At 37.2% G+C, this 18,918-nt stretch overlaps 1 protein-coding gene across 2 annotated transcripts in view; it reads right to left on the bottom strand.

The window, feature by feature from the left end:
* Positions 1-18,918, bottom strand: part of LOC117302870 (ATP-binding cassette sub-family A member 2-like) — a 39,936-nt gene that overhangs the window by 18,506 nt on the left and 2,512 nt on the right. For both annotated transcript variants that reach the window (XM_033786829.1, XM_033786830.1), the window contains exons 4-22: positions 18,701-18,812; positions 12,657-12,814; positions 11,773-11,894; positions 10,862-11,164; positions 10,382-10,480; positions 10,049-10,156; positions 9,671-9,733; positions 9,193-9,381; positions 8,536-8,665; positions 7,768-8,015; positions 7,054-7,182; positions 4,315-4,585; positions 3,782-4,061; positions 3,075-3,189; positions 2,579-2,769; positions 2,038-2,191; positions 1,236-1,440; positions 690-875; positions 83-147 (exon numbers count right to left, since the gene is read on the bottom strand). In XM_033786829.1, the coding sequence (XP_033642720.1) occupies positions 83-147; positions 690-875; positions 1,236-1,440; positions 2,038-2,191; positions 2,579-2,769; positions 3,075-3,189; positions 3,782-4,061; positions 4,315-4,585; positions 7,054-7,182; positions 7,768-8,015; positions 8,536-8,665; positions 9,193-9,381; positions 9,671-9,733; positions 10,049-10,156; positions 10,382-10,480; positions 10,862-11,164; positions 11,773-11,894; positions 12,657-12,814; positions 18,701-18,812 (3,128 nt within the window). The remainder of the gene's footprint in view (positions 1-82; positions 148-689; positions 876-1,235; positions 1,441-2,037; positions 2,192-2,578; positions 2,770-3,074; positions 3,190-3,781; positions 4,062-4,314; positions 4,586-7,053; positions 7,183-7,767; positions 8,016-8,535; positions 8,666-9,192; positions 9,382-9,670; positions 9,734-10,048; positions 10,157-10,381; positions 10,481-10,861; positions 11,165-11,772; positions 11,895-12,656; positions 12,815-18,700; positions 18,813-18,918) is intronic.

Genomic DNA, 18,918 nt, shown 5'->3' with positions numbered 1-18,918 from the left:
ATTAACCAAGATAATCACAATGGAAATTCCTCAACAATTGCAATTCTTGACCCGTTTTAAAAGTTGATCTTTTTCGTCTTACCTTGCTAAGATGTTCAATTTTCACACCAAGGGGTAGATGTGTAGGATCTGCCTCCATGTACAAACCTAGAACAAACAAACCATAAAAACCAATCATGATTCCTTAGAACTCCTCAATATGAACCAAGCACAATGTTAAAGTAGACTAAATCATATAGAGACCACAGTGGGCACAAGAGGCTTGTACATAAATCCCCATAGCAGCCACAGGCAGCTTGTTTGTAAATCACCATAGCAGCCACAGGCGGCTTGTTTATAAATCGGCCACTAATGGCTGCATCTCCACTCAACCAAAAAAACCACTATTGACATCATTTCTTATTATTTCTTTTCCAGCAGGTTCTACTGAAACAATGATTGGGCCCAAAAAGTAGAGATTTTACAATATACGCATTGACATCATCAAGCCACCATCTTAGAGGTCAAATTGTGACGAAACAATGGAAAATGCACAGCACAGGATTGGCTACCGTCAAATAATGTCAAAGTCTTTATCAGATACGCCTGAGTGTACGATGATGATTCTATAAAGAGAACAACATTATACTTCAGCAGCCTGAAGAAACCTTATAGACAAGGGTGCTTCGCCATGAACCAGAAATGCTTACCATTGGGCATATTCTCCATGGCGCTGGCTTGAAGTTCTTCCATTACAGACAGCGGGGCAGGTCGACCTTTCCAGCAGTTGATCAAACAATCAAAACAACATGTGTGTTCCTGGTCTCCATGACGATGGCCGAACCAATAAGAATGCTGAAGTGGAAAGTACCATGGTCGGGGTAGACCGTATGATCCTGCAGAAATAAAAGTCATGGGTAAATCATTCAAAATCATGAATATTTTCATGTGTTTTTCTCTTCAGAGTTGTGAGCCCAGTATACTATAGCAGTTTCTAAATCAGTTTGCTAAAGTGATAGGGCTATGGGCACAGCTTCAAACTGCTTTAAAAAGTTAGCACAGCACAAAACAATTTTTCTTGCCAGAAAAAGGTTACCAGCCAAAAACGGTATGTCCCATATCCAATTTGTGACTGGTTTTCTGGTAATATTTCCTGGGCAGGAATATATGCAGAAATATTTTTGTTCTTTCGGCAAGCTGGAAGAAAGATAAGGTAGCTGCACCGTTACTGAAAGTCTAGTCCCCTGTGTACCTACCTGGATGTACACCTTCAATATACCATGCCAGTAAGCAGTAAATCACTATATCCACTAGCATCATAATGATAACTTGTAGCAAATTGAATGAATCATGTTCCACTGGGCTCCTGTCGATGTTATTCCATTGGACTCCCTCACCATTCTCTTCATACAGAGCGAAGTAGCGAGCACCAAGACCAAAGGCAGTGGTAGACAGTAGAGACTGTATGGAAAAAATGTCCTTTTATAGTTTGGCTGGAGATATAACCGTTATCAGGGATCAATTTTATAAAGCCTGTAAGCACACAAATGCGCTCAGCACAGGAAAGTTTCGCTTCGCAAAGAAATTTGTGAAGCAAAATTTTCTTTTTAACAGCTTTATGAAATTGGGCCATGGGATCAATTTCACATTGAGCTGCTTATAAGCACAAAAAGAAGTTACCGAAGACAATCTTATGCTTACCAGAATGAATTAATTCCAAACAATGGGAGAATATAGAAAAGTCCTCTATTACTGGTTCAACAAATGTGTGCCCTTACACACACCAACTTTATACGGAGTACTTTTAACGATGCAAAAATGCTACCCACAAGTTGGTCTTTGTTCTAGTGCTATCCCACTGAGAATTTATTCAGAACATTAGCAGGACCCCATATACAGAATCCGTAAGGGTAGGTGTTTGTGCAACGCAAATAATATGATAATGATATCATTTAAAACAGACACCAACTTAAGAAAATGCGGCATATTAAAAATTTTCTTTTTCTCACAAACTGTAAACAGCGACATGAAACTTGTTCAATATTAATCCAAACTCACCACACAGGTCTTGAGGGTGCTGGATATATCAACGTACGCCAAGCTCTCCTCTCTTATAGCGATATATAGACAGGGAACATAACTCGTGAAGTAGATGATACCTGCACAAGCTGCAGCTAGCTTGGCTTTAGAGAACAGTACACTCACAAGGAAACTGCACAATGGAGAGAATAAGAGAACAATCTTGTTTAGGTTAATATATCGACATCAAGCCTGGAGGACATGACCACGGTAGACATGGTCTCAAGAGGCCTGGTCTCAGCTTTGTTGCCATTTTAAATGTTTCCCATAGACTTTAAGGTTTTTTCAGTGCAACTACCCTTTAAGAAATAAAAAATGGTCTTGCCAGCCCTGTATCGACCCTGCAAGATTGTAAATGGCCGTTTGAGACCAAGTCACTGTATTGTATTCAAAGTTCCAACTTGTTTATGAATAAGAAATTTACTTGAGGATTCGATCTGAACCAGTTCAATCCTATGTCATGTATGTTGCTGATGGAGTAAACTTCTATTTGGTAGATTCTGATCCAATTTATACGTACCAGAAGCAAATGGTTGCCATGGCAAAGACAGTCATTGTTAGCCAGATGATGAATGGGTTGCTATGAACGAGGATATTACTAATGTGTAAGATGCAGACGAGACCACCGATGGTAACAGACATCTGAGTGAAGCCAACGATGAACCAAGCTACCCAGTGGACAGCATTGCTAAGACCCATCATCTTCATCACCTAATAAGAACCAAGACAAACTCAAAGTCAAGTTCCCTGTATTTACAATGCATATGAGAGTGACTAGTCTAACTTATATCAAGGGGCTCAGACTACTTTCCTTTCCTGCCTCACTTTGGTTCCATTAAGTTTAATGTTAGACAAACAAAAGATTACACAATCCAAATACTACGTGGGATTTCCCCATTTGGGGTTTTCCAGCCACATCTTAAACTGAGCATTTCTTCTGGTTTCATATCACAGTATTATTGGTACATTAGCTGTTGGATATGTAAATAAATAAATAAATAAATAACTTCACGTACCTCTTTGAGTCTGGCCTCCTTCTCATAGACGATACTCTGAGTAAACATAGCTACGTAGTACACCCAGGATACGATTAACATCATCGGCATTATGTGCTCAATAATGAACATAAAACTGTCAAGAAAATCAATCCACATCAATCAACAAATAGAAAACAATCAAAGATAAATAATCAAACACAACTGTGGCATGTCAGGGCCGAGTGGCTAAGAGCATCGATTTCAAGCTCTGGTGTTTCTAATCAGCAGAGTGTGGGTTCAAGTCCCACTTGTGGCTCTTGCTTCGTTAAGCAAGTTACGCCAATGTTTGTGTGTGTCATGCAGTGACTCAACTACAAGAGTTTTATGGGTTACCAGTGGCTGCAGTCACTGCAATAGAGAAGCACTGTCAGCTATACGAGGGATGGAGCTTCCAATCTCTCCCAGGACAAACTGACAATACCACAATTGATAATCACAATATTTACATCATAAGTATAAAGCAAAATCAATGGATTTGCAACCCACCCTCTCCAGGACAGCAGCAATGCTTTTAGGAGAGTACAACAACTCAAGGCTCAAGATGGGGGTTTCTGGGGTCTCTCTTATCTCCTCTGTTTTTCTTTAATTTGTTTAATGTGTTTTCTGTGTTTTTTAGTAAGAACTGTCAAGTATAAAAATGTTGGTTGCCTAACTGAATAAAAAAAAAGAGAGAAAGTTGTACTCACTTGTCTCTGATATAACACGGGTATGGAAACTCCTGGACATAGTTCCCTGGTTCCACCACTCTACGTCCGACCCATTTATTCACAATGGCCCTCTCAATGATATCTTGTATCCACACAAAGCCAAATGTGTAGTACCCCAACGTTGATTTATGATTCGAGCCGGGAGCCCAGAATCGTCGACGAATCAGATCGCTACGATCAGTGAATGAGGCGTTCTGGCGGATCTTGTAGACAATGTGGGGAGGTAACTTACCCTCATCATCCACTTCAAACACGAGACCTTTGACAAGAGGAAACAATTTAATTTCCAAGTATGAAAAATCTCAACACTTTACTGTAAACTTTACAAAAATGTTTTCGGCAAAATAGAACCCCTTCCTTGAAAGTATGAAAGAGACCGAAGCTCTACAAAGGTATTTATCTCAATGTTTTTAACTACTGCGTCCTTACTGTCGCCAAACGAGATAAGAAACAAGACATTATTTTATACAATAAGAAAGGAATGTTAACAAGCAAAGACAATGAGTACTTACTAGCAAAGACAGTCACATTTTCTTCCAGTGCATCGTTCAAGATGTACTCTATCAACGACTCTTCATCAGCGAACGCCTGATAGATATTGAAGTCAACCGAGCCAGCTAGATTCAGCCATCCACACGCAGCGTTATCAATGACGTCAAGATGCTGCTCAATACTCGTTACGTTAATGTAGGAATCATTGATCAGGAGCTCCGCTAGGTCAGATGAGGTTACCATGGTGATGTTCTGAAGGAGCATGGGATGACTGGAGAAATCTTGCTCCATCTGGAGAATATGAAACCAATATCCATTTGATTAAACAACATTTGACTAATAAGACTACAGGATGGGATAGGATGCGTAGCAGCGGCTTTCTTGGAGCCAAAAAAAAAATAATAATAATAATTAATGAACCTGCCCACTTTTTATTTTAAAGAAGATGGAAAATTAGGCATCCTGAAGAAAACTTTGAAACAAATGAAAATTGTGGTAGTTGCTAGATAGCCAAATACACACATATCTGACAGCCACTGATTCCTTAAATTGTGGTAGTTGCTAGATGTAGATAGCCAAAGTGCACATACATTTTTGACAGTCACTGATTCCTTAAATTGTGGTAGTTGCTAGATGTAGATAGCCAAAGTGCACATACATTTTTGACAGTCACTGATTCCTTAAATTGTGGTAGTTGCTAGATAGATAGCCAAAGTGCACATACATTTTTGACAGTCACTGATTCCTTAAATTGTGGTAGTTGCTAGATGTAGATAGCCAAAGTGCACATACATTTTTGACAGTCACTGATTCCTTAAATTGTGGTAGTTGCTAGATGTAGATAGCCAAAGTGCACACATATCTGACAGCCACTGATTCCTTAAATTGTGGTAGTTGCTAGATGTAGATAGCCAAAGTGCACATACATTTTTGACAGTCACTGATTCCTTAAATTGTGGTAGTTGCTAGATGTAGATAGCCAAAGTGCACACATATCTGACAGCCACTGATTCCTTAAATTGTGGTAGTTGCTAGATGTAGATAGCCAAAGTGCACATACATTTTTGACAGTCACTGATTCCTTAAATTGTGGTAGTTGCTAGATGTAGATAGCCAAAGTGCACATACATTTTTGACAGTCACTGATTCCTTCAATTCTTCTAAGAGTAAGGGTAAGTTACACCCATCTTTTATGATTGATGCTTGATGCTACAAATAAAACATGCCATAGGCTGCAAGAACACTTGTTGTCATGCGTTGCTTAATTGAGACCAAAGTGAATAATTTGAAAATATACAATTTGCATTCTACAAAATTAAGTCGCACTGACATGCTTTCCACATAACATTGCCGTAAAGTTAAAATACCACAGAGGAAACAACAGCAAGGAACTTGATAATCTTCTCAAAAAGGTAGGTCTAGAGTTGTGTTACGTTTATTTATTTAAACGGTTAAACGGAACTTGTGTCTACCGTTTAGCGTTTAACTCTCTGCTTCAACAATTTGGAAATGCATTTCAGCATTTCAGTTAATGATTAAACGTTTAAACAGTTGTTAAACGACAGATAAATGGCTCAACGGTTAAATGTCCAAACCTTAGGCAGGTCTTGTAGTTAAAACACTTTTACCGGACAACAAATACTTTAAACAAGACCAAATAAAAAAAAAATCTTTTTCATATTGTGCTGAACTCATAGAAGAAAGTTTTGACTTGAACGAAAAAGTATAGATTAGTTTACCTTCAAAGTATGAGTTTGGAAAAACACTGGACTGCAGGACTTGTTCAGTTGTGATGTTACTGGCTCAATGCCTAAATAACTAGACTGGCCAGTGGTCCAGAGAGTATTTATAGATCTAATATGGTTCTGTACTGATGCAACATTGTCACTAGCTTCTTCCATATTTCATTTGCACAAAAGTTTCACATCCAATTTCTCATGTTTGCATAATATTTCACCACTAAAGGGGAAACAATGTGTTCTGCACACATACAATAATAGATAAGAGAGAGATTGATCAATCAGAGGATAAAAAAAGGTAATGGTGAAAAACCATTATTATATATCATTAGAGGAGACAACATAAGAATAGCATTTCAAGAACTGAGTAAACAAAAATAGACAATAACTTCACCTGATGGGAACCATTCATACGCTTTACCTGTACAATGTATACATGGGTACAAACAGTCAATGTCATTATACACATTATGTTTTTGTCACACCTACACGTGTTTATCGGTTTGAGGTTCGAATCCCACCTATGGGTATGAACTGCCGATTGTTTAAACACACTGGATATTTAGTTTGAATAGGGTATTACAAATTCCAATCGGGCCAATATTCAATGCTAAATGCTCAACTGAAAATGTTGAATACACTGCACTGCTTGACGTATTAATCCAATGTCGAATCGTAGGTTCGAATCCATACTGATCAACAATCACTAACAATCTCTTTTCCTGTCAATTTCAGAACCTCCATTTTGAACGGTGCAAATATGACTTCAATTCCACTGTGATTTTGTGAAGCACTAAATTTGGCTATGCACAGATTTATTTTGCTTGCTTTTGCTTAGCAAAAAAAATTTTTTTAACATAAGAATCAACTACAAATAGTAAACCTGCGGGTAAAAGCATTTGTTAAATCTCTTTAGGAGGCGAGTTGGCTCTTTTGAGTATAATACTGGACCCAGGGGGTCATGCTCAGTGGTAATTTAATTTTTTTTAAAGTATTGAAGAACTCTGCAAATGTACTTACTTGTCCGAGCCAGTTGAGTGCGAGCTGGGTGGAATCCATGTGCATGTAGGTTCGTATCTCCCTAGAGATGTTCCTCCAGAGTCGTGCATAGTTTGTGATGTTCTGCATCATGTGGATCATGTCACTTGCCTGGTATAATAACAAGAATCCGTCAACTGATGTTTTCTCTTAAGAGGCAATCGGATATTCATTTCTGTAGACCCCTTGCATAAAATGTTATACGCTTAAACAGCAACCTCATTGGGGTCAATTGGCAGAGAGTTGATTGTGTCACGCATGTTTCCATTGTCTGACCTTAAAGATAAAGTTTATCAGGGTTTTCCCCAGAGTTTCTCAAAACTGCAGTGACTCAATTGTTCCACGACATTCTCACGATATCTCAAACTGCAGTGACTCAATTGTTCCACGACATTCTCACGATATCTCATTGATAGGGACCAGGACCCAATATCATTAAGCCTGTAAGCACAACAAAGTGCTAAGCACAGGAAAATCTTGCTTAGCAGAAACAGGTTACCAGCCAACATTCCATAAAGTATCCGTTGTTGCACCTGGTGCCCCACTCACTCTTTGCTGAGCAAAGAAATTTGCTAAGCAGAATTTTCTGCCGATATGATATTGGCTCCTGAGCATTAGTTTTTCTGCTCGATCCTTAGGGTTTTGTTGCAGCCCCAGCAAAGCGCAGGTCAACCCGAGGGGTGACTTTAGGCTCACCTTATCAATCAAGTCATTGACGTCGGTCGTGTTAGGCGCATAGAAGATCTTAGGATGACTGAAGAGGACATGAAGTAGAAGACCAAGACTCTTCTTCTGATGGTTATTGAGATGCATAGCTTTAAAGTCTCCCTTAGCGAGGGCTTCATCGTTGACCTTTAACCTTTCCCCACACAGACCATACTGCATCTTAGCCCATAGCCTGTAAAGCTGCCCAAGTTTCTGGGATTTCTCATCTATGGGGTTTTCTGTAAATCGTTGAATACGGAAATGTTTCTTTTTGATTACATTGGCTTGATTTAATTATTTAAACTGAAAAGAATAGGCACATCATCTATAATGTTGGTATAATATCATATATCAGTTGTTACCCTCTTTGCATCAATAAAAGTTACAGCTATATGTTTGAACTGCTATTCTAATGACTGCTATGCTAATGACTGCTACGCTAATGACTGCTATGCTAATGACTGCAATTCTAATGACTGCTACGCTAATGACTGCTATGCTAATGACCCTATTTTAAAACAGCTTCTGCTAAAGGCTTTATTTAAAAAACAAATGTTACCACAACGCTTATTCTCTTTGAAACAATATTTGAAGTAACAAAACAGCACTTAAAAAACGTCTGTTACTGGTATGCTAATCAACTTTGTCAAAGTCAATAACTAAAATGCAACCGATATGCTCAGTGGTTGGCTACAATTGTCCCTACTGACTCATGGGCCCACTTTCATAGAAAGTTGGGCAACTTGGACTGTTACTAACCTGGTTTTCTTTCCTCCGAAATTTCAAGATCAATCCATGGTTCAGGTTTGAATGTTGATGAACTCATTCTAGGTGTTGTTGAATTGTACATATCATCATCGAACAAGCCAGAAGAGTTTGTGTCAGCATCCTGGATGGGGAATAATTATTTTGTTTTATTATTAGCATCAATCTGAAAGAGCCCATACCAGTACCAATCCTCCAGAGAAATCCTTCTGTGTAATGCAAGATGCAGCTACCAGTACCAATCCTCCAGAGAAATCCTTCTGTGTAATGCAAGATGCAGCTAGAGCCCATACCAGTACCAATCCTCCAGAGAAATCCTTCTGTGTAATGCAAGATGCAGCTACAACTCGTGTTTCTTTTTTCGTTTGTCAGAATCAAAATAAGCCCAACACATAACTTAACAAAATCCTGACAACAAAATGGTATTTTCGTTGTTTTTACAAAAAACACAAAGGTGAAATTGTCCTTCAAAATGATTATTTGTTTTAGCTGTTGAAGGTTAACTTAACTTAACTCAGCCTATCATTATTCAATTGGGTCATGAATACTTTTGACTTTATTCAAATCCAATTATTATTCAGTAGGATCATGAATATTTTTGAGTTTACTCGCCCAATCAGTGCGGTCATGAATATTAATGAGTTAACTCACCCAATCATTGTCATGGGTTGTCTGAGTAGAGGTGGATGATTTCATAGCTGAAGTGTAATCGGTTGTTGATGTGGGTGGGGTTTCCATCGTGGTTGGGAGGGAGTCCTCAGGACAGCTATCTCCAGGCAGGTCCAGCGCAAAGTTATAAAGATCCTTCAACGTTTCTTGGAATTTTGCAAACTTATGAAGCTACAAGAAGACAAATGTGTACAATAATAATAGTTAAATTTCCATTTTGTCACTTGATATTTGTTTATCGTAAACTAAAAAAAACAATGAAACTTTTCCATCCCACACTCCGAAAATTCTATAAAAATACTTTTAAACAACAGAGATGTAGACACATGCCTTATTGGACAACGAGGCCAAGAATTACCAATTGTCCAATAATGATCCATACTGGACTCCAATTTCAAAATCAGGCGTGTGTGTTTGTTTGTGGATACAACCCCTTTAACCTTCATTAATAATATCTTACCTCTGTTATAACAGCTAGTGCTTTAACTCTAGTCTCGACAAGGTCATCACTCGTTATATTTAGCTGTAATTAAATGAAGCAATGTTGATCTGTTTAACATATGAACTGTTGCGTCAAACTTCATCTCTCAACTCCCACTCATACTAAAGGGGATTGTTACCTTTGGATTAAGCGCTTTGAGCTATAAAAAAAACATTTTTATTTTGAATTACTGCGGTAAGAAACATAAATAAAGTCTATTGACTCTTATATAAATCCCTTGAAACTGTCTGGCTTTTTGTTTTATTTCATTTTTCTGTGCATAGCAACAATTGTTAAACACATCTTGGTAAAGAAAATATGACCCTGGCCATTTTTCTATTGACACGACTGATGTACCTTTTCAAGCAGGGCATCAGAGTCTAACTGCTCCTTTAAGACCTCTGATAACTGCTCAAACACAATGGGAGCATCTTGCCTGTTACACAGATCATTCATGACATGGCCCTGAAAAAGAGAAGAAAACCATTTAAAGGGGCACTGAAGATCTTTATTCTATATAAGCGCATTAACTCTTGTTTTAAGCGAAATTAAAAGCATTTACTTTTAGAGGCCAGATTATCTCTCTAACGCAAGTAGATGATGAAAGTAGTATTAAGTAAATATTGGCATACAAACAATTGGTTTTTAGTTCAATATAAATAAAAATACACCTAGTTGTTTTTGACTTACTGAGTTGTTTAATTGTCCAGTATCTGTGTCGTAGAGTGCTGTGATTGTGTCTTTATTGCACATGACGTCCTGTAGCTCTGCAGGACCAAGCAGTACTCTCTGCAATAGAGAAGTCAAGGTATAAGACTGTGCAAGGGTAGCAACATTTGAGGTTTATAAAGAAAAACATAAGAAACCGCAAACAAATTGTAAAAGAACCTTGTGGCTTTGGCACTTGGTGCATGGTCCCCCCTTCCAGTCGCTTCAGATTGCGGCTCTATGGAGCTGTCCAAGACAAAAAGGCTTGGACTAGAGACAAACACTTCTGCTAATCAGACTTGTTCAGCCTAACAAATTCCAACATTTTAAGTTACTCAAATCCTTGGAAAAAAAACAGTTTGGTCAATGTAACGAGAATCATCAATAAATTTGCCTGTAACATTTTTCACCACGTATGTAAAAGATAAGTAATCTGGAACTTGAAGAAAACTTAAACTATACCTTGTACTGTTTAGTTAGCTGCATGGCAACATCAGGATTTGTGCCGTTAAGTGACGGACCAAAACCTGGATCCTGCTGCAGCTTGGTGAGGAGACCCACTGGTTGCAGAGTCAGTAAACCCAGCAATCCATCAAAGCTATACAGCTGATCATTCGGCAGACGTTTGAAGACTGCCCCACAACACTGGCTCTTCAGTCGATGGTTAAGGAATGTCTTGAAGTCAGTGATGTTGTAAGACATCAAGGTTGCATTGAGGGGAGTTGGTGTATCCTCAGGGTGGTAGCCATACAGCAAGTTGAAGAGCTAAGGGTTTTAGTTTGCAACAAAGATAAATTATTTCTCTGGGGCTAATCCATATTTTGTAAGATTTTCATGTATTTTCTTTGAGAAGTTGCCAGGCATAGGGCCGTAAACAACAAGCCGCTTAAGGCAATGGCTTAAAAGCCAGAAAGGATATAACAGAAAAGGAAATCACAAAGTAGTAATACATGTATGACCATCAGTGTTGTAGCCCAATGGGCAATGCCAGGCAGACCTACCCAGCACTAACCCTTGAATTAACTTACGACACCCACAGCAATTACCGTGGTGCCCTGTGCTCTTGCTGTGGTGCCCTTTGCAAAGTTCCAATACAAGTTAACATTTTCCTGACAGAGGTGCCCCTAACTGGAGACAAATGTCTGTGCCCCTTCAGGAGAGAAGTTGAAGACAAATGTCTGTGCCCCTTCAGGAGAGAAGTTCAAGACAAATGTCTGTGCCCCTTCAAAAGAGAAGTTCAAGACAAATGTCTGTGCCCCTTCAGGAGAGAAGTTCAAGACAAATGTCTGTGCCCCTTCAGGAGAGAAGTTCAAGACCTGTTAAGAGAACAATTGAGTAGAGAAGGGATTTTGAAACTTCAACTTTGGATTTACCTCCGTCACATTGAGATTTTTGTCCAGAATTTGCCGAGCATCTGATCTTGGTATACTAAGATTACGGACAAAGTAGGATTCCAGATCGCTTGCATTTTTCAGAATATCACCCAAACTAAAGTCTGCAAAACAACAAATAAACCAACAAAAATATGAATTTATCAAACTGAAATATGAAAATCAAAAGCTTAGAAGAAAACAAATTTACACATGGTAATTTTTTGTTCAGTCATATTTTTTTCTCAGGACAATAATAGGGCCTACTGTATTCAGGCATATCATGATACAATACACAATTAATAGAGTGGTGTTTCTCCTATACCTACAATGTTGGCTCTACTTTAAAGTCAAATGTACATAGATGACTATCAGGTTGCCCTCTCAATTTTCACTTATAATGGGATTGGCCTTTCATTATTATTTTTTTTTTTTTATTAAAAAAAAATATCAACCAGTTATTGGTTGTCTTCGGCTTAAAATTATTGTTCTGAATTCTCCTTTTTCACCAATATGGAAATACATGTTGATTTTTAAAACTTTGAATTTAATTTGAACAATTCATATATTTAAAAATATAAATCTGTAACAAGAACTTGGTTCCTTGTAGGTCAATATCACAACACAAGAGACGTACAACCTTTACAGTCCCAATTGAAACACAAACCAAAATATCACGTCTCGCTGAGTATACAAACGCCATGACCAAAACCTGAAGTTACACTCTAAACAACAACACCCTAGTACTCCAGTCCGATGCAGAAGTTAATGAATCACATTTACATTTGTTTGTGTAGGATTAATTATTAGCCAACTATGTAACCTGTTCTTCTTGTTCTAGCATATAGAATAGAATCAACGCCTAGAATCCAATAGATTGAACAAACCTTGGGCATCTACAAAGTGTTGCTCTATGGACCTATCATCTCCTATGAGTTGATGGAAGGCGTCCAGTTCTACAGCTATGTGCTCCAATGAGAACTCATCATTGAAGAGGTTATTCTCTTTCACTACTTTGTCAAGTTGGTTTAGGAAATTTTCAACCCTGACGAAACAGAAAAACATAAAAACATTATTTTGCATTTTTCATTCAAAATAATTCACAACCATTTCAAGGTATATACTGGATTGGTAAAGTTGACATAACACTCAAATACACTGACATTACTATGAACATGATCAAACAACAGTGGGGAAAATAAAGGCACAGAAGGAAGAATGAACAAATTGGCAGATAAAGCCGACTTTTTAACCTTGTTATAAATTGTATTTAATAATTTGTATCTTGGTATAATTTAACTTTATTTAAATTGTAAACTGCATTTATAGGTCTTTGTGATCTAGCAGATGCTGTTTTATTATTATCAATATTATTATCAGACATGTTATTTGGTCCTTGGACAAAATAACAAGGTCTGGATTTGACTGTTAGAATCCCATGATAAATTTGAATAAATATACATTTGTACTGGAAAGCCAAGGGATAAATACGTAGAGTGACAGACAGACTATAGCCAGGATTTGGTAAAAAAAGATTTGGTAAAACGGTATTCAAATTGTCTTTACCCTTTTTGATTTAATATTCGGTGATTTTAGTATTTTGGTGTTTGATGTTTGACAGTGTCAACAGTTATTTTTTGTTAACTTTTATTATTCCTTCATTTTTGTATACATTTTAATGTGTGTTGCATTTAAGGTATTTTTAGATTGTCTATTTTGATGTAGCTTAAGTATATATATATATATTTTTTACATGCGCATTGATGCCGATGCTTATGCGCTTTATAAATGGTGGCTATTATTATTATGATTATTATTAAAATAAAAAACTGGGTGTCAAAATTTTCCACTTACAATATATTTTATGTCTCAACGACAGATAAAACCTGGGGTGTTTAAACTTAAAACAGGGTGTCAAAAAACACCCAGACATCCCTCTGACATCACTCATTGCCATTTATTGCTGTACTGGAGAATATTAAATTAATTCCAGAATTTGAATGATATTCAATCAAAATGGCATTGAGTTTGAGCTAATGACTGGCACAGAATTCCTCTTTGCAGTACAGACCCATTTCTTTTTGCCGATGTCATGTTTTCAAATGTCCCACTGAAAGAGTACTAAATAAAATGATCTTTTGCACCATTTGAACATAAGGTAAGAGACTTAAAGCTTATTCCCCACTTTAATAAGGACTCTATCTATTCTGAAAATGAGTGCGCCACAAAACCTGAATTGGACCTTGGGGAGACCCTCTTAAAAGTCAAATTACACATTGAAATCTTAAATCTTGATTCCAAAGTTCATGCCCAGCACACCAAACAGCCCTTCTATCTTATAGAAAGAAATATTACCAAATTGGTTAATAACTAATAGTTATTTTTGTTTACAGAATATCATTCTATTGTATCAACATAAACAGACAGGTCTGCATGAACTTTGATATACCCTCAAGTGTGATAGAAGGGCTATACATTAATAACTGTGTCTTATTATTAATATTATTGATATTTTTATCAATAATATGTGACCATCTGCATTGTTTTCACTCAACAACAAGATTTTTATCAGATTGTTTTAAAAGTCAACATGATTTTGTATTAATTATTGAAACAATTGCATTGTTGAGGATGTATTATTCAATTGAAAAATACAAGACTGCTTGACTTGTCGCATTGTGACTATACTTATGGCCAACGCTGAAATGACTGGCCTAAAGCCTGCATCCCAGTGTAAAGTTCAAACCCTGCATGTGTGTGTCTAGCAAACAAGAGGATGGCAGTAAATTTACTCCAGACTAAACAAATAATGACATAGTTTCTCTTTAAATTCTCTTTACCGGTAAATGCATTCTGTGTGTGCACGCAATCATGGTGTAGTTACATACGCATTTAGTGTAAATTCGACACCAATTTAAATTTGTACGACTAACTGTTGTTGCACTGTTAATCAAAACCAAAATGTATAAAGACTGTTTACCAAACAACCAGATGAGGCTAATTTTGATGATTTTTGTCACAATTTTTCAGTAGCAAACTAGCAATTGACAATGACTGAGAGAAATAATGTGCAACAGAAACTAATCTGCCGTCGATTTCACAAAACTCTTCCTAACTTAAGACTTAGGACGAGTCCCAACCCTGCACTGTAGCATGCAGACCTTAAGATTAAGTTACGACGAGTTACTTGTCCTAACTCGAGATAAGACGAGTCCTAACTCTTTGTGAAATCGACCCCTGGTGTTTTTTTATTTCAGACATTACATGTATTGCAAGAGAATGTTTTCATGGGGAAGATTACATGTTATTCCTTCAAGAATATGACATTCAAAATGAAAGTCTCTTCTCATTATTTCCACTACATTACATATTCTGACAGCCCAGAGAGCTTGTTCATTCCATGTAGCTGCAGCTGAAATGTGGAAAAGCATCTAAGGTTGCTAAGGGGGCAGTCACGGTTGATTGATTCAAGTATCGCATACTAACTCATCTGTCTACAGTTTATGAGTTCATTTTAGTTTTGTCAGTATTGTTATGTGAAGCTTGCTGTATTTTCCGATCCCCTAATTTTCCCTCTCTTTTTTTTCTAGTCCTAAAAAAGGTGCATTAAGGACTTAGAGGAACAATATATGGAGAGACAAATTTATTGACATATTTTTTCTGATTTCTAATTGAAAGGGGCACATCAGACAAAATAACTCTGTAGGATACTTACTACCATTAGTACCATACCTTAGGCTTTCAATCAAAATTACTATATTAAATGTCTTGTCTGGATAGTCATTAACAAAGAATCTTGCCCAAATTAAACATTCAGACAAATAAAGACATATTAGTATGATGACAATGACACTACAGTGAAAAGAAGCCAAAATAAGGGTTTCATCATCATTTCAACATGTGTTTATTTATTCACTGTATTCGGTCAACCATTACACTTGATGTCTATTTCAAGCTCCAATGCTTAATATTCAAGGCTACTCCAATGAAGCTAGACAGTCGGATCGTTCTGTGATTGCCAGCAATATTCACAACTCACAAGCTTGCTGAAAATTTGCAGACTTTTTTAAACAGGGCTTGAAATTTAGACAGGAGTGTAGGTTTGAGGGTGAGGCCAGTGATTTTAGCACAAGGCAAGTGAACTCACAACCAGACATGAAGCAATGTTGTGTTCTTCAATTCAATATCTTTATATTAATTTACAAAATTATGTTAACATGTTGTCTTTGAGTCTGATAATATTCTGTTGAGAATCCAGGTGCACTTTATGACAAATGAAAATAGTTCATTTGCAATAACTTTGTTCTCAGCTTGACTAGAGGTTTTTTAGAGGTGACTTTGACTGTACTTTTCTTGAGAATTTTGCCTATAAATCAGCATAATAAACTGAAGAAAAAAAACATTCTATGATGCTACCTTTAACATGGATTGTAGAGTTTGTTTCCCAGAGATGAATTTCTTCCTATTCATGCATGGAGTTTGAGGTTTTGACCCCTTAGATTGGTTGAAACAGTTTGTTTCCCAGAGATGAATTTCTTCCTATTCATGCATGGAGGTTGAGGTTTTGACCCCTCAGATTGGTTGAAACTGTGGGAGAGCTAAGTATGAAGGGACACACTCAGCAACAAACAAACTGTTCTTAGTCCCCTGAGAATACCCCTAATCCATAGGTCTAGACTACATTGTTTTAGTTAAAAATAATTAAACTTTTTGAACTTGAATGCAAGCACTAACAAGATTTATCTTAGTTGTATTGTGGGTAAGTATTCTTCAATACCCAACAGAATTGAATAGAATTTATCAGATTTAAAGTCAGCAGTTGAACAAAAATACTTAACTGCTGGACTTGTAAAGTCTATGAGTTAAAACTGGTCCAATGCTAAAATCACTGGCCTCAGGCTTGGGACCAGTGTAAATTTTGAGCCCTGACTGCATAGTATGTATTCATGTTAGCATCTTGTATTGTACAATGTATGCTATGGATAGCAAATGTTGCATCTTCTCTGAAGGAACTGTAGAACATGTAATGGCAAATGTAATGCATCTACTACAGCCTACAATGCACATTATTGCAGAGTTTCAGGCATGTAATGGCAAATGTAATGCATCTACTACAGCCTACAATGCACATTATTGCAGAGTTTCAGGCATTTTCAGCAGAGACCTACACTACAGATTATTTGCACAGACACAGTACATGTAGGTCCTAAGTAACAACACATTGGTAATGGCCTTGTGTGTATGCATCTGACTTGTGTACGATCAATATGCAATGTACCTACAATTGTAGCTCTCTCTCTCTCAATATGCACAATAAATTGTCCTGGATTGACACATGACATTTAAAATAGGCATATGGGACATGTTTTGCAGTTTGGGGTTGGGGGGGGGGGGTTCCAGCTGTCCAAGAGATGTTGAAAGAATCATTATGGAAACAGAATTGTTTAATTGCAGTGTGGAATGTATTTATTTTTAAGGACACTGTCACAAATGGAATTCAACATGGCTGATGAAACAATTAGTTATCGTTGTCGTTGTACTTTTTGCTATACCAGAGCTGCCAACATAATTTAACAAGGAGGTAAATAACAGAGAGTCTGCCTACATTAAACATGTAACAATTCCACACACATCATCTGTGAGGTTTTTACTAAGCAGAAAATGTCTGAGGAAAATGAGTTTAACTAAGACCTGATTTAAATTATGCTCCACTCTGAAACTTTTGTTATAAATATTTTCTTTCTCTTACCAACCTCTTTTCTCATTATTATTATGGCATTCACCTTGAGAGCCTGTTTTAGGGCATTGAGAAGGAAGCCACCTCCCCCCCCCCCCAGACAGTTCTAAAAACCAACACAATATGTATGGGAGGGAGTATAACATCATGTTTCGCTGGCTCTAGATTTCGCAGAGTTGTCTGACAGTATAGATTTTAATTTATTTCTATTTACAAAAAATAATTTACTTATGTATGTATATTTATTCTATTTTCTTGAAAGAGTGAGCAGTTAAATATTTCATAAGCTACATGTAGTTTCTGAGATTTTCTTCCCCCACTTTTGAACACTTTGACAGTTTGAATGCATTGTATTTTCAGTCCCCTTCATAGTTGTAGAAAACATGAAACCAAGAAGGTCTTGAAGGATATTCATTGTTGTCTGATTGTTAGGCTTTCAGACCAAAAACAACACATACCATGAAATGTAATCGCGGACATTTCTGACAGAACAATGAAACTTGACCTCTGAATATTGAAGCTACAAGGTCAACATGATAAGATAAGACACAATAGTGTTCTGGGCTATGTCAGACATCTTTCTTGCCTCAATAAACCCTCATTTGTGGGTTAAAGTTGAAAACATCATGGGCAGAAAACAAATTCTGAAACATGTTCTGCTTAATAACAAAAAACACAGTCACAGATGCTAGTTTGACTTTAACAAAAGATCACAAACCTCAGAAAAGTACTGAGTCTGCTTAATATAGATCAGTTTCAGAGCAAAAACCAATGCAAACTTAACCTTTATTAAAAAGCAAAAGTGTTCTGTGCTCCACTACTATTTGACTTGTGTGCTTATACATGAAGCAAATCTATGGAATTCTGACACTGTGGATTTGATTAATGGGCCTACAAGCCCCAGTCCTTCTAAATCCTTCACTTCATGACAATTGAATAGAAGAAATTGTGACTGTAAGGGTCAATGAACTACTTGGACCATTTGGTCACAACTAAACTAAACAGGCAAATTTGAATCTGCAAGTTAAGGAGTGGAATGAACCCAAACCAAAATATTATGCTGATGAATTAACGCTAGTCAAGGTTATGCATCATTAACTTTTTGTTAACCCTCCATTTTGCTTTATAAAAGGCAAATTTAGGGGTCACTACTTGTAGACATTGTTTTTTTGGATAGAAAGAGGAGGTTCTTACCCAGAGTTTGGATGATTAGGGAATCCAAACGGGTCCCTTTCATACGACGGACAGAACGTCTGTAAAACAGGAATGATTCCAGAGGATGGTAGTGGCATCGCTGAGAAGTAGGCTGGGGGGAGGGAGGGGGGGAGAGAATACAAAATCAGACTGATATCGGAAAGCAATAGTCTCATTGCAGTGGGAAAAATAACAACAACAACAAACCAACAACAACA

Source organism: Asterias rubens, chromosome 19 (assembly GCF_902459465.1).
Source record: "Asterias rubens chromosome 19, eAstRub1.3, whole genome shotgun sequence".
In the NCBI taxonomy this organism is placed as follows: Eukaryota; Metazoa; Echinodermata; class Asteroidea; order Forcipulatida; family Asteriidae; genus Asterias; species Asterias rubens.
This window is presented reverse-complemented; position numbering and strand designations above follow the sequence as displayed.